Raw genomic sequence first — 15,923 nt, 5'->3', positions numbered from 1 at the left:
AGCAAAATAGTCTTGTCCTGAATCGCTTAAAGCAGCTGTTCTACCACCACCACCCCCTCTGAGATTATGAGACTTCATTTTTCCAGCTGGAAAATTAGAGCTTTGTTTGAGAAGTTGCAGATCGATGCTATGTTACTCAATGTCCACACAAGACAGCCCAAGAGACAAGTCCCAAAATCAGACAATGAGCTTCCATAGCTGAGGTGGACTTTAACCTGAAGGTGAATATGAGAACTCACAGATCAGGACTGTTAATTGTGAATTAGTAATTGGATGGATAATTGTTGAACTCATTAAATTCACTGGATAGATAATTATGCTAGTCTGTTGTGGCAAGAAACAACAGGCTTCGTATTGTGTTTTTTTTAAAAAAAAATAAGGAGAATTATTAAAATTAAAATAAGGAGAATCTCCCCAGATTTCATCCACATTTTTTATCTTTATTTTTGTTTGTTTTGAATCACATTCAATCCTTATGGTAAGGAAGGCTGTTTGCACTGTCTTGCTATATAGATTCAGATAGCATTGCTTATACACATAACTGCTAAGACATTAACTTTCATGGCACATTGGAGGGGGGCAAAAACCTATTTTCAGAAGTAGATGGTAAACCATAATAAGGTTATTCTAGAGTTGGTGCTCTGTTTTTGGAATGCATTCTCCATAGAGGCTCGACAGGTACCTGTCTTATGTTTTCAGCACCAGGTAAAACCCATTTAATTGGCTTACAGATTTTAGTTATTATAAATATTATTAATGTTAATGTTTTAAATCAGGAATACATTTGAGGAGATGTGTCACTGCTTAAAAGAAAATATTAACCCTTCCCAGCTCTGAAACATTCTTCTGACTACAATTTTATCATCAACTATGATCAGTTGTTTTTCAAGCATTCAGTAGCCAAGCTAGAAATATTTTTTAGTTGCTAGTCACACTAAAAATGGGCATATTTTTTCTTGTTCCTTCTGATTTTATTCTGATAATAACTAGATCAAGCCTGAGTATTTAAAGTAAGTACTATCAGATCTGGCTGCAAAAATCTGGATGACCATAAGATGGCAGCAAAGAGTTGGAGTTTTATGTATTTATTTGTGGCTGTTACTTGGGGATCAAGATTTTACAGTTGAGATATGGTTGCTCTTACTACAGACTTCACTATAGAATGCTCCTGATAGTAGGTGTGAAAGCTAGGGAAAATGTAAAAATCTGTCAACATATAAGAATCAGATTTTTCCTTTTGTTGCTGTTGTTTAGTTTTTGTTTCCCCTGTCTCCTTCAGGCATGAATTCTCTCAAGTCCTCAAGTCTTTCTGTAGGTCTTACGATGAAGTCACAAATGAGTTATATAGTATTAAAAAAACTAGAGTATAAATTAGCTACTTCCTTATATGGAAGGCAGGAAGAAAAGGAAGTGATTTTAGAGAGAAGCAAATATTAAGAGACAGTGGTACCAAGTTAAAAAAAAGGGAAAGGGCAGAAAATGATCAGAATATAGTAAGGGAATAATCTATGACAATCATTTGGTTCTTAAGTATCTAGAAGTCCTGTTATTGTATCCCTTTGCTGTCATCTAGTGGTCCTTGGGATTCTTCCAGTCTAGTCTTAACTTCATAGTTAGGTGCCCCTGAATTCATAGTGGCAAATGAAGACCAATTCACAATTACTTTCCAGCTGCTGCACTAATCTTTCAAATAAAAATCTATTAAAATAGGAAGGAAATAAATAAACAAGGAACAGAACATAAATCTGTTAAGACACACCTAAAATGTTTTCATCTTCTATTGTCCTTCTAAAACTTATTAGGAACTTATATGGGTTTAGAAGGTCAGCAGGTTCAGGCCTAATTAATTATGGAACATAGACCTCTAGGAAATTACCAAACTACAGGCTGAACTGAGAAGTCAAACAAATGCCAGAAGGTGGCAATGGAAAAACGGTTCCAGGCTGTTGCCAAGAAAACGTGGCGGATGTGTGTGATCATGAGCAAAGTTAGATTTGGATCTATTCCATTTTTTAACTAGCTATAATACAAATTATTTTGCTTTTGTTTTATATATTTTGATATCGCCTTGTTTTTTATGTTTTAATATTCTGATTTTTAAAAGAAGCCAGCAAAGGTTGCGATTTTTATAAGCAATTCTGCCATGCTGCCACTGGACAGAAGGCTCAGACAGAAGGGAGGAAAGGCTGCCCAGATACCTGCCATTTTCTTTGCGGCCTGCTCTTCCACACTGCCATTAAAGTTTTTACTGAAAGACAGTTTCAGGGCAGAGATTGGTAGAGCCACTGCCATCTTTTCTCCTCTCACCCAGTAATTTATGGCCAGAAAATTGACCATCAGTTGCTTTCCTGAATATGTGATGAGGATGGGTTGGGTGTTTTATTTTAATTTTAAATGTATGTATGTATGATGTATGTATGGCCTTGCAAATATCAATCGTTTGATTGAGATGCTATGGAAACTGGAGAGATTGATATTCTCACAGAGACAATGTCAGTAGATTTCTCCTGATGGTAGGTTATATTTGCCTAATATTCTCAGCAGCATCAATAGGAAATCAGGAGAAATGATACTAGATAATTTTCCATTGCCTATGTACCAATAACCTTTCCTAAAAGGAGAAGTCTAGACTTGGTTGTTTTGTTTCACAAAGTTAAAAAAAAGTACCCAAGCAAATGATTTTCTGAAAAGATTATAATCAATCCTTCCTTCCTTCCTTCCTTCCTTCCTCCCTCCCTCCCTCTCTCCCTCCCTCCCTCCTTCCCCCCCTCCCTTCCATAGAAACTGATCAGTTGCCGTTTTCAATAATAACAACAACTCCGTGGACTGAATGAAGGCAAACTTCTCTGGCAGAATGGAGAACTAGAGCTCAGATCCTGAAGATCCAGTGCAGTTTCCTTCTGCAGATAGAGGGGAGCTGAATTCTGCAGACAGGTCCATCTGTTAATGACCACAACCACAAGCAGGCGCACCAGGATTGCAGTCATTGAGTGAAACAGTCACACAGCTGTCATATTAATAACCGCTTTGCTCAATGACCGAGACTGCAATCTCAGTTGACCCAGTCCCAGCTCCTACCCTTTGGAGGACCATTTTGTATGTCCTGAGGTGAAATCCATACCCACTCTTCTGATCTTCTGTAAGGCCGGAAGACCTGGCCCTGGGGCCCCAATGGGAGGGCACCATTCTGGAGGTGGCTATTATATTAAGAAAAGACCCCACCTCACCCTGTGTACTTTGTGCTCCCTCTCATCACTTATTACTTATTATTGTTTTATTATTATGTCTATTGGTTTTAATGTTTGTAAGCCACTTAAGAGTGGCACATAAATCTAATAAATAAAAAATAAAAAATAAAACATTGTGGTTTAAGTCACTTCCTGTATAGCAAGGAAAATCTATACATAATCATATAGATCAGGGGTAGGGAACCACAGCCCTTTTATGACTTGTGTACTTCAGAATTCTGGGAGTTGAAGTCAATAAGTCATAAAAAGGCCATGGTTCCCCACCCCTAATATAGATTGAGGATCACAAGTACAGAGGAAACTTGATAGTGCAGAACTACAGTTCTGATATGTTAGAGAAGGATTCCTTATGATAGGAAGAATAATGTGGAATTTGTTTTGCCCACTCAAATCTAAGAACATTTATTTGGGACACTTTTCAGTATGTCTTGTTTTTTCCCCCTTATCCATGCTGTTGAAATAGCTACCAGCATGGAGAGAAACCCCATCCCTGCCCTTTTTTAAAAAAAATATTTCCAGGCCAGGTACAGCAGAAACCAAGTAATGTTCTGGCCAATTGTCCAGGCTGCTCTTACATTTATAGAGAAGGAAGGGAAAAAACGATGAAAAATATTCATATACAGTATTCATAGTGGATGTCTGTTTTCAACCTCCTAACGTTCCTAAATGGCTAACCGATGTGTACATGAGAAGCCTGCAAATAGATATATACAATGTAAATAATATTAAGTAAACAAAACAAAATGAGATATAAAGGAATGGATGACAGCAAAAATGATAGGCTGGAGCAAATGGAAATATAATATATAACAGGTTAGGAGCGGGGTGCTTTCTCCCCCTTTTTCTCCAAAATAGCCATCCATTTAACTATGAGATATCATGAGTGATGTCCTATAAAAGGAGAAAACACACACACGACATAATAGCCTAAAACAAAGCTTAATTCTGCATCACATATAATGATCCTACTTAATGCTTCTACTACAATACATGTGAAAATCAGTCTCAAGACCAGGTAAATTAACACATGCATGGTCACAGACACACAAAAGCAGCAAACCAACAAACAAAAACCAGCTGCATTAATTATTCTACTTCAAGACTATAATGTTTTTATGTACTGTATTGGTTTGTTTAATGGTTGCAAATTTGGGGAAAATGTCTGTTATATGTCTCTTGAGCTATTGACTGATTTTATCACAGAGCATCTCTTCCAATTACTTAATATATACTATTATTTCTCCATGTAAAATGACAGAAAATAAGACTTATTGAATTAAATGGAATATATTTCTGAAAAAAAATGTGTTTTGGCTCTTTCATTGTTACACTATTATCCTTCTAAATTCTCAAACTGTGTTAATCTTAAGAAATCTTACCCAAATAAAACAGAATGTTCCATCGCTAATGTCTTTAAATCTTTCTATTGCCTGCTATATGTTATCTGAATAAATTGCAGCTGAAATATTGGCTTTATCTGCCAAAAAAGTGTGTTTCTGTTGACAGTGCATTTATACTACTGACTTTTCGCATAGTCCTCAACTGATCCTCAGATGAACCTAATACAGCAAACTTTCCAGAAATGATAAAATAAGTGTCTTCTTTCTGACAGAAAAAATACTTTATAAGTTAAATATGAATACTCTATGCCTGTAAGGTGATTACTTCACTTCTCTTTCATGCAGGGCAAAGCAGGACTATTAGGCTGACCACGAAAGAAAATTTTGTTCTTTAAGAAAAAGGAAAAAAACAACACCCTTTTTTCATTTTAAATGTACTCCATTAATTTATTCATGATGAATAAACTATTTGATTACATGAACATTGTTTTCTGGAAAGAACATTACCAAATATCATTTTTGGTTTGCACAGGAAATTTAAGGTTCTCATGAAGTCTGCCCACCAGAAGAAAATGTGACCACATACCAGTAGTCTTTTCACCACAACTTGTTTTTCTCTTGTTATTTTTCTGGTTTCTTCACCCATAAAGCCAAAGCCTCAGTCTGAAACTCAAAAGTTGTTTTTAATTGGCCTAATTTAAAAGGAGGAAATATCAAATCCAATTACTGTGTTCTGTTGGGAAGTTTTGCAAAAACTAGGAGAGGTCCAGTGAAGGGACGGTGCAGCCCCCAACCCCAACCCCAATTTCCCCCTCACTCTTGTGGACATTTCTCTTTCTCTTCCTGTCTTCCTGCCAGTGCTTCTTTTTGTAAAAGAAAAAGGTGCCGGAACTCACACATGTCATACAACCCGCCTTGCCTACCCTACAAGGTTCCATCCAAAAAAAAGGTGCCGGAACTCCGTTCTGAGCGTTCTATGAGAAAAAAAGCCCTGCCCTGCACTCACCTATTATATATGCAAGAAGACTGATGGCTTACAGTTGGATAAAGAGAGAAATCCCATCCTAAATTCAAAGCCAATTTTGAAACATACCCAGGTTCCATCCTCCTCACCAGTATGCTTTGTCCAAATATTCTTGCAGATGCAGATACTACATGGAAGAATAAAAAGAATAGAGGACACACAACTCCAGGATTTCCATATGCTGAAACTGTTGCGTTTCACTAGCAGTGCTGCTGAATTTAGAAAACACCAGCAGCTGATGAGTGATAAATATTAATTTTGGACGTCTACCACCATTCATTTAAATGGAATCTCTTCTTAGTTACCTTTTGAAGCTACAACCCTGACTCTCATTGTTTGCTTTTCTTCCCTTTGCTCTGAACCCAAGTAAGAGGAGTAGCTGTCTTTAAAGTAAATCTTTGTCCAACAGTGGACAATTTTACATTGCCTGATTAATTTGTAAAGATGATAAACAATAACATGCTGATTAAAAATCTGCTGATCTTATTATCATCTCATCTGCCCAAATGTTCATTGTCTCCAAATACAAGTTTAGGGGCTGTGATTGTTGCTTTTGAAGGCAAAACATTGATAGAAGCAAAGCAATAGGCCTTTTAAATACTTGCACAGAATTCTAGGTAGCACCTCATCCTTGTAGCCTCTGAGCACCTTTGCAAGGAGCAAGCCCGCATCTGCAAAGGGGAGAGTGACTTGTGTATATGAGTGCTGCATGGATTTCCGCAGCAATCACCAGAGGTCGCACCTCTCACAGTTTTGGAGCTCCATGCAAAGAACTGAAAATTCAGGGAGAGATGGAAGATCTTGGAGAAAATTGAATTGAGTAGGTAATGCCCAGGGAAGTCCTTCCTCCCTCTTAAATAATTATCAGTTCATTTGGGCAAATGGAAAAATAGAACTAGTTTGGTTTTGTATCTTTCTTCCTCATGGATCCTGAAGAACCTATTTCTTGGTTCATTTTTTTTCAATCTGAGGGATATATAAATAAAAACATATATAGGTATTTTTGCAGTGTCTAAGCTACGCCTGTATGTCCTCCTATTAAGCCTTGATCTTTGATTGCAAGCAAGCATAAGCTGAAACTGTAATCCTACACCAACATAATTGATGGGCAGTGATAGAGATCTGTTACCTAAGTATCACTGTAATCAATCAGCACAGCAATTTTAGAGGATGCTAGTAAGATACCAATGCAAGTCAGCGTAGTAGATAAAAACTTTGCCTTGCAAATGTAGACTTTGGTGTTTGGACATCTTTCAGAATCAACCCACAAGCAAGTATAAAATAAACTCCCCGTTCCACTGTAAGAGCAGGAACAAGTGAGAAATCAGAAGAAATTGATTTATTTCAGCCTTCCTATTGGACAGATGACTTGAATTTACTAGCGTGCAATCAGATAACGCATATAAATACTTAAATATCTTCATCGGATACATTTAATCCTATAGGATATATATATATTTATTTATTTTTGTTTGAGAGAGGGGCAGAACCCCCACGTCTATTTTGGTGTCCTTTCAGCAACTCAATCTAAAAACTCTGAAACCAAATCTGTCTAGGGGCTAGTCTTGCTAGCTAGACTGCAGAAGAGCGGAGGTGCTCTGCAGAAAACATAGTAGTCCATTGCCCAAGGTAATCTCACCTGGCTGGTTTTCAAAGCCTTAGATTACCTTCTCTCAGTTCAGTGGACTGTAGAATGTCTGAAGATCCCTTGCAAAAAGGGAGCCCTCGGTGAAAGCAGACAGGCCTTCTTTCCTAGAGTCCACTGCTACAAAGGAAGCCTTTCAAGAGATATGCAAGCCATGGTGGGGAAAGGGAAGGTTGGGCAAAACCTAGGAAATAACCCAGTGTACTTTTTTTTTTAAAAAAAAAAACACACCCTGAATACAGACTCCTGTGTTTTCTGACATTTCTCTCTCCCTATCAGAATGGAAACACTAAGCAAGAGGAAACTAAGCAGCCCTTTTCACAAGTATAGTGTCAGAAGGCAGAGGGTGAAATACTCATGAAGATGAAGCCGGCCCAGAGGGCTTGCTGACACTTTCAAGAAAAGTCTTAGAAATATAAATCTTGAGGGAGGACTAGGCCAGATGGACATTTTTGTTTTCTGTTTTATCTTCTGTAAAGTGGTGCTGTTGTTCACAAGAGAGATAGAAAAAGGTAATTCTGCCTTCTCCAACCTGGTGCCCTCCGCTGCATAACTTTTAATCCCATACTACCGTAGTTGGAATATACCAGAATGGGGGATGATAATGAGCGAAAGAACACTGTCTCTCTCAATATATTGGGGGGGAAATGAAAAGCAAGACCAAGCTGAGTCCCACTCTTCTGAACTTACCTTTTTTTAAAAATATCCCCTTCTTCCACCTGACTTAACACTGCAAACTAATTAAGACACACTTTTAAGTCATATATTGTATTTAGTTTTGAGACTGCCTCATCCGCTGCCTTGAAATGAAGCCATGAGACAAGACCATCTACGGATATCCTAGAGCCCGAAACACCAAAGTTAGATGTGGCTTATGTTTGGAAACATGGCGCCCATCATTGTCTCTACAATGTTCCTAGGCCTCTGCGTAGTTCTGAGTAGGAGCAAGGCAAGATCCAGCCAAAATTAAGCCAGCAGTACGTATGATGTATAAATGAAAATATACTACTGAAATCAGGCCCAAATCTATAAACACTTCCACGTGACGCAGTTGAACTTATTTCTCAGTGAAAACGTTGAGATTGTACTGCTCAGCAGCACTCAGTTATGATTATGTCCTGTGGCTCAACTATGTTTGTTGTACAAAATACATTTGGGATATTTTTGTGACCTTTAGGCCGACCAGTTATCCTTGCCTTCCTCCAGCCCCAAGGTGGAATTTTGACAAGAACCTTCTCTTAGGGCATTTATTTCAACATTCCAATGTTGTAGTTCAAGAAAAGCCTTCGGAGTCTCCCCCCACCCCACTCCCATAATACATCTCCAATGTGTCTGTCTGTCTTTCTCTCTCTTTTCGTTTTTTACTGGCTACAGCATGTAACCATTTGACAAATCGGACACCAGTTTACCACTAGGTGACTAGGAGCTTGGAAGGAAGACAGACCTCATTTCAATAGCTCCACAAAAGAACCAGCGGGCACTTGCTGGGACCCATCTGGGCCTCACCAGTGTTCCATTGCATCGGGAGCAGAAGCTAATCAGCCACACATCCTATAATTGGATGTGGGGCACAGTTAGGCTTCCCCGATCCCGAACGACACACCAGCTAGAGGAAAGCGGTAGACTAATACATAAGGAAGAGGTTAAGCTTTCGTTAATCAAATTTCGCTCGGGTCGTTTCTAAGCTTTTGACGAACAAAGAGAGGCCGAGAAAAGCTTTTCCTTCGCAGACCATAGCGCGAATTCCATTTTTCAAATTACTTCAGTTGGTAGGCTTTGTTCCACTAATTTAACAAGACTCAGGAAGCACGGTCAGAAACAAACTTACTTGGAAGCAAGTCTCCTGAAAACCTGCTCCTACACTTCCTCCACATCAAATCCCACCACTACACTTGCTTCAGTGTATGTATAGGATCGCTTTGCCCGGCAAAGAGACGCTGCGACCCTAGGTGTCTTCACCTGGCACAGCGGGCCACACTGAACGTTAACGGTGATTCTTCCCTACAGAAGGCTAAATAAATAAATAAAGATCACAGCAGCGACCCGTCACTACAGAATGCTCCTATCTTTATTTAAGACTAAACGCGTCCGCTGGGATAGCGAGACATCCAGCCCCGCTTCAAGAGAGGCGCTGGGAAAAGGCGCACTTACTTCTTCCCTGCCGTCGGACTCTGGAAGGTTGCTCCTGGCCGCCAACGTATTCCATTAAGTTCCAAGTGATAAAGAACCAAGAAACCAGTCGCAATTGCATAGTAACCCTGTAAAAGTTCTCGTCTAGTGTCCTTTGGGGAGGAGGAGGAGGAGGAGGAGGAGGAGGAGGAGACGTGGGGAGGGGGAAGAGGGTGCGGAAGAGCAGCAGAAATACCTGTCTCTGCGAAACGGCTCCCGATCTTCTTCTTTAAAAAGAAAAAAAAGGGGGTGGGGTGGGGAGGGGGAGAGTGGGGGTGGGGGTGGGGGAGCAAACTCTCGCCGAGGACGATCGATTAGTGTATTTTCCGATTGCCCCCACGACGATCTCCTCCTGACAGTCTCGTCGAAAGGGTGGCGAGGAACGGCAGCAGCCCTGATAGGGGAGCGTTAGACCCGATCGACCTCGGGGCAGAGACCATGCTGCCGAAGGAGGGGGAACGGGTTGGGGATTGGGTGTGTGTGTGTGTGGGGGGGGGAAAGCGGGAAGTGGGGGTCTAATAAAAAGGTGGGAGGGGGAGAGCCAGGCTTGTTCGGGGTTGGCGCTCTGCTCCGGCTACGGGACGGCGGTCCCCTTCGGGAGCTCCATGGGCAGGTGTGCTCCCTCGCCTGGCGCTCCGGCGCTCACGCCCGTCGGAAGGACTCCCGGAGAGAATCCCACCTGGGGAAAGGGGAGGCAGGGCTTTGGGCAGGTGGGAAGAGCAGCCCCAAAGCTCCGGCTGGCTTCTTCTCCTCCTTCAGCGCCGAGCGCTTCCGAGGGCTGTCCCGAGGGCTGCTTCGGACATCCTGCCTCCTGGCCGCATCTCCGGCAGGAAAAGAAAGATCAGCCGCGCGGAATAAGCCGACTTAGCCCCGAGGAGGCGCGCTTTGCCCCTGGACGGTGGCGGCCCCGTTAGAAAAAGGGCTCCGTTCCAGCGGCACCGAAGCCCGACCCCAAAACGGCCCCCATCCCCCCTCCGCTCCGAAAAGCCGGCCGAGTGACCCTCCGCCGGGCGGGAGAAGCTGTCTCGGCCCCGCTCGCTAGGCTCGGCCAGCCAGCGCTTCCCTGCCTCTCTTCCCTCCCCGGCTGCCCAGGGCCATTTTTGAAGCCCGCATGAAATGTGGAAAGCCGACTCCAATAGGACGCGCGGCAGCTTGGGCGAGGAACTTCCAATCGGCGGCCGGCGGGCGGGCGGCTCTGTTTCCCGCCGGCGAAGGGAGGGGCGCCGGGCGAGGAGGGGAAAAGAGGGGAGAGGCGCGAGTGAGAGAGCGAGCGAGCGAGCGTGCCCCGGGAGCCTCGCGCTCGCCCTTTGCCACTCCCTTCTGTCTGGCGAAATGGGCTTTGGCGGGAGGGAGACTCCGAAGTGGTGGCTCCGCAGAGCGGCCCGAGCCACGTCTTCTCCCTGTGTCCAGGGCGATATTGGTGGAGGAAAACCTGGGCTCGAGTTTTTAACTAAAGACCGGCAAACGGGGATGGGGGGGTGGGGGGTGAAGCTGTGGTGAATGACCTTTCCTGTTTCAGAGACGCCTTTTGTCCTGCACAACGTTCAAAGGAATTAAAGAGGGAGGGAGGGAACAGAACAGAAGAAGGGTCTGATACAGCAAGTCAGGCTCCTGGTCTGTTTTCTTCCGAATTATCTCCCTTTGCTGTGACAGGGATCTCTCCAGAATATCTTAACGAGGGGAGATCACTCCCAACCGTATCTGGAGATTGAAAATGAAGCAGCGGTATGGCCTGCTAGAGGCTGCGTCAGCTAATGTGAGGATAATTTAGAACAGTTGATTCTCTCTCTCTCTCTCTCTCTCTCTCTCTCTCTCTCTCTCTCTCTCTCTCTCTCTCTCTCTCTCTCTCTCTCTCTCTCTCTCTCTCTCTCTCTCTCTCTCTCTCTCTCTCTCTCTCTCTCTCTCTCTCTCTCTCTCTCTCTCTCTCTCTCTCTCTCTCTCTCTCTCTCTCTCTCTCTCTCTCTCTCCCTCCCTCCCTCTCTCCCTCTCTCTTAGAGTAAGGAGAATAAACTGAACTCATTGCAAAGTATTGCACCGGCCGCAGAGCACATAGTAACATGAGGGTAATGGATACTTTTCTCTGCAAATGTAAAAGTAAGCGGTCATTGATTTGTTCTGATGACTTTGTGACTTACTGAAACTCACCCTCCCTCCTAAATATAGAAAAAGTGCCTTTGTAAAAACAGTTTAAATTAGAAAGTCTTGATAGCTGCTAGAGACCTGGCTAACGTTTTATTCTAGCAGCTTTTGTTCGGTGCTGCCATCTTAGTTTTTATCATACCTTTGAAAACACAGCTCCGTGTTTAAATAGGGCTTTGTGGATGTTCAAAAGGATTGTTTGGTCTGGAGAAGATTTAGTCCAATCTCTCAGTGAATCTTGAAATCAAATCTTAGAAGTGATGCAAAGTGCTGAATCAAACAAGGAACTAGAATTGCAAATGATTTGGATATTCAGTGGATTTTCAGGGTTTCTAGAGCCTCAAATATTCTTTCCTTCTCTGTATGATGAACCAAGTTGGGAGAGGATGCTGAGTGTTGTGCTGGGTTGCCTGATACTGAACTAAGTTGCTGGTCAATGAGTTTTGTTACCTCCACAAATCCCGCCTATCCATCTTTATCAAATATTTTTGTCTCTCGCTCTTCTGATAGAATTTGTTAGGCAGGTTTCCTTGGGAAGGGAGAAGCCAGAGTCAAATTTATTCTGCTGCTTTTTGTGACCTGGTTTACTCCTTCTGCTGTGATTCTCTAACTCTCCCCACATTCACAACCTGTTAACCATATCATATTTAACTTTAAGCTTGTCTGACATAATATAGTTCCACTCTACTTATAGTTCTTCAGCTCTTTCAATTTTTTCAATTTTTCCTTCTCTCCCCAAAGTTAAAAATGATTTTTTTTAAATTATCTTTTTTAATCATTTAATTGAAGCAGATTTGTGATATTTGCAAAACACTTTAGATAAAACTTTCCTGCTTCTCTCAGTTTGTTACAAAGAGTGTGTAGAAAGTGAAGTTACAAGTTTAATTTCATATGATATGATTGCTCTCTGTGATGTCCTAAATAGTTGACCCCTGAGTGAAATTATCTACTTCTCAGAATTGTGTTAAGGTAGTAAAGCTGATATTGTTTGGGGTTTCATTTACTTTCTTATTACTTTCTTAAAACGATCAACCCACAAGCATTATCTTGACTTTCTTTGTGCTGGTAGAAGGTTACACTTCTATGCTTGTCCTACAAACACAACTAGAAGTTTAGCCCTGAAAATGGGACCAAAGCTGACCAGTCTAGTATTTGGTCAGTTCATTAGATTTATAACCTGGCTTTCTTCTAGAGTACAAGATTATTTATGTAAATATTTATTTTTATTTTATTTTCTATCTATAACAGCAACTCTAAGGTAAGGTGGCCCAGGTGAGAGGGATCAATCCAAAGTCACTCACTGAACTTCTAAGGCAGGGGTCTTCAAACTTGGCCCTTTTATGACTTGTGAACTTCAGCTCCCAGAATTCCTCAGCCAGTGTGCCTGGCTGAGGAATTCTGGGAGCTGAAGTCCACAAGTCATAAAAGGGCCAAGTTTGAAGACTCCTGTTCTAAGGCTAAGATGGACTTTCAGCCATTTTTCACCATGATTTCCTGGTCTTGGTCCAATAGTGTCATCAGCACTCTTTCATAGATGGGGCAGGCTTAAATGTTCTGATATGGAAGGCAGCCTGATTATGGACTCTAGCTCAACTTTTTCTGAAACTGTGAAGAATGATTCAATGGATGTCACACTCTCCTTGCCATTCTATTGTATGATGGCATCCTTTTTTTTTTTGCTAATAAGTGTAAACTTTGTGAGCAACCCACAATCCTGACTAGTTGCCAAGCTTTGCAGATGTACTTTACGTAGTTTTACATCCAATCAAAGCCAACAGTGATGCATTAAGCCATTATTTGAGGCAGCAAAGCTGTACTCGCTCATCAGCAAGTCCTTAGGCATTCTTCAATACTGTGCCACATTTGGAGAGCGTAAGTGAGAATTTTTTTTAAAAAAAACCTACCATAATTTTTTCATTATTTTTAAATTGGAGTAGGATACTTTCTGCAGTGGTGCAACACTATGTATAGGGACTTTATTGAATTATCTGGAGTGGATCCTCTTTGCTCATTCTTGCTGTCTCTGCCTTAAAGGAGGTGTTGCTTTAAACATTATTTCAATGACACACAGGGCAAAATTTTGCAGTGTTAATGCCATCTGCCAGTTTTATCCCATCCCACGGAGGGGGAGGGTACCCACATTTTGACTCTTTTAGTGTCTTAGTTTAAGATCCAAATAGGCTATTCTATCAATAGAATATATTGGTTCAAATAGATTCTTGCCTTTAGATCAAATTTCTCTGAATCTTGAAACTAAAAATTCACATTCAAATAGACGTGTAATTGTTATATCTTTAATTTTTAGGCAAATCCAAAATTTTAATGTCATCTGCATATAATTTAAACTTTATACTCATAAGTCACTATTAATAGACTTGTGATAGACTACTGAATAGGTTAAGTTTTCCCTTTTCCATCACAACATCTCCATGTTAAAAAAATGTAGGAACAGAATTTCTGTTTGGGAATCAAACATAAAGCTCCTAGCACACCAAAGAGTGACTAGCTGAAGTACTGTCACTCTTTTCAGCTTAAAAGTTTTGCTTACAAGACATTTAAGTTTGGGACAACAGATTTTAAAAAGAAAGCAGAAATAAAATATTTTCATGTGCATGCAGTAGTGTGTAGTTATGTTACTTGTCCTTACAACTGGGCTGAAAAATAACTTGGTCGTGAAATTACAGTTTAATTTTGGAATTCTTAACTTAAAGCCAAAGGGTAATATTTTCATTACAACCTGCACGTCATTAAAAGCTTCTACAATAGAGGATGGAAGAACTACTATACATCTTAGTAACTGGTATATTGAAATTTTATGGGAAATATTGGAGGAAATGCTTGTTGTATAAAGATGCTCTTTAGCAAAAGCTGGTCCTAAAACACTTTCTGACTCTACGTGGATTTATTCGGAAGCAAAACCTACTGAGGTAGATATTGTATTGTTGAATCTTTTGAAAGAAAAAGCTAATGATTAACTTAAGCTTAGTTTATTTCCATATGATTTAGTCAGAACTGTGTTGTTTTTCCTAGGCTAGGCTGCATTTTATTTGCAGTCCAGATTGTCCAAAAATGAGGATTTTAATTGTCTCCATCTTTCTTATTGAGGATATTTCATCTAACTAATTTCATTTTCATGGATAGTATAATTTATACATTTTTAAAGAAATGAATTAAAATCACATTCATAGGTGGTTTCACCCTTCATTAGAAATGTACGTTTTTGTGAAACAAAGACAGTGTCTGAAAACTAGAAAAAGGAATCTGTGCCGGCTTATTAAATATTCAGATTTAATTTAGTTAATGCAACGGAGTCAGGACAGTCACCAAAAGTAGAATATTGCTTTATAAATCAATGGCATTACTGTTTCTAATCCTCAATTAATTGATTCAGAAGTCACACTGATTTTAACCCCTTTCCTTATTTAGCAGTTTGGGCTAGCTTTTACGTATCAATATTTATTCAAGAAAAAAAATAGTATTTTTGCAAATAAACAATGATATCACTTCTCTTTTACCTATAATCAATATGCTTCTGTTTAAAAAAATAAGATTATTATTATTGACCACACTTAAATAATACAGAAATCTTTCAGTTAAATTAAGTGCATCTTTAGGATTCTGCTTTCTCCTTTTTGTTGTATTGACAAATATCTCTATCAAAAAGTATAATGGATTTAAAGTTCTGTGGGAGATTTTATTTGAATGGGACTCCAGGAAAAATCCTCCTAATCCAGTTTACTAAGGCAGATGGGAAGGGAGCACGAGGTAGATATAAGTAAATAGCAATTCAGCCTATGAATTATTAGTTTTGACCATAGGGATGGTGTTAATAAAGAAGCAAAATAAAAGGCAAAAACATTGTACAGACCAGTTGACTCACAGCAAACCTGGGCGGTTCAGCTGCGTAAATGTTAAAAGAAAGATGGGTTTTGAAGAACCATAAGGAAAACATTATATAGAGAGAGTACTTTCACATTAATGACAAGGTATTCTAGTCAAACCTTCACCCAAGGATGTTGCAGATATTGTTTTATTGTATCACTGTTTATACACAACATTGAATAACTCGGATGACACAAAAGGCTTTTGAAGTGTGTTCTGGATTCACAAAATGCAGGATTCAAAAAAAATGTTAAAGGTAAATACAGCTTAAATGACTGGCTGTCTCTAGAGCTTAGAGAATTATTTGCTGGATATTGGTCAGGGTATAGGAAATACTGTATATTTAAGTGATCAGAAAAAACCCCTCAAAACAATTTAAAATTAGTAATTGTCTATAAAAGAAAAGTTGAAAATATTTTATGCTTTGATATTACTATTAAAATCAGTACTGTTGAACAAAACTAACATAATATTCA

At 40.2% G+C, this 15,923-nt stretch overlaps 1 protein-coding gene across 1 annotated transcript in view; it reads right to left on the bottom strand.

Moving 5' to 3' along the window:
* Positions 1–9,508, bottom strand: part of RSPO3 (R-spondin 3) — a gene marked incomplete at its 5' end in the record, with an annotated part of 57,437 nt that extends 47,929 nt beyond the window's left edge. The window contains one exon of the mRNA XM_081314984.1: positions 9,409–9,508. Within this exon, the coding sequence (XP_081171110.1) occupies positions 9,409–9,508 (100 nt within the window). The remainder of the gene's footprint in view (positions 1–9,408) is intronic.
* Between the last annotated feature and the right edge of the window lie 6,415 nt (positions 9,509–15,923).

This window comes from Vipera berus, assembly GCF_964194415.1.
Source record: "Vipera berus genome assembly, chromosome: 1".
NCBI lineage: Eukaryota > Metazoa > Chordata > Lepidosauria > Squamata > Viperidae > Vipera > Vipera berus.
This window is presented reverse-complemented; position numbering and strand designations above follow the sequence as displayed.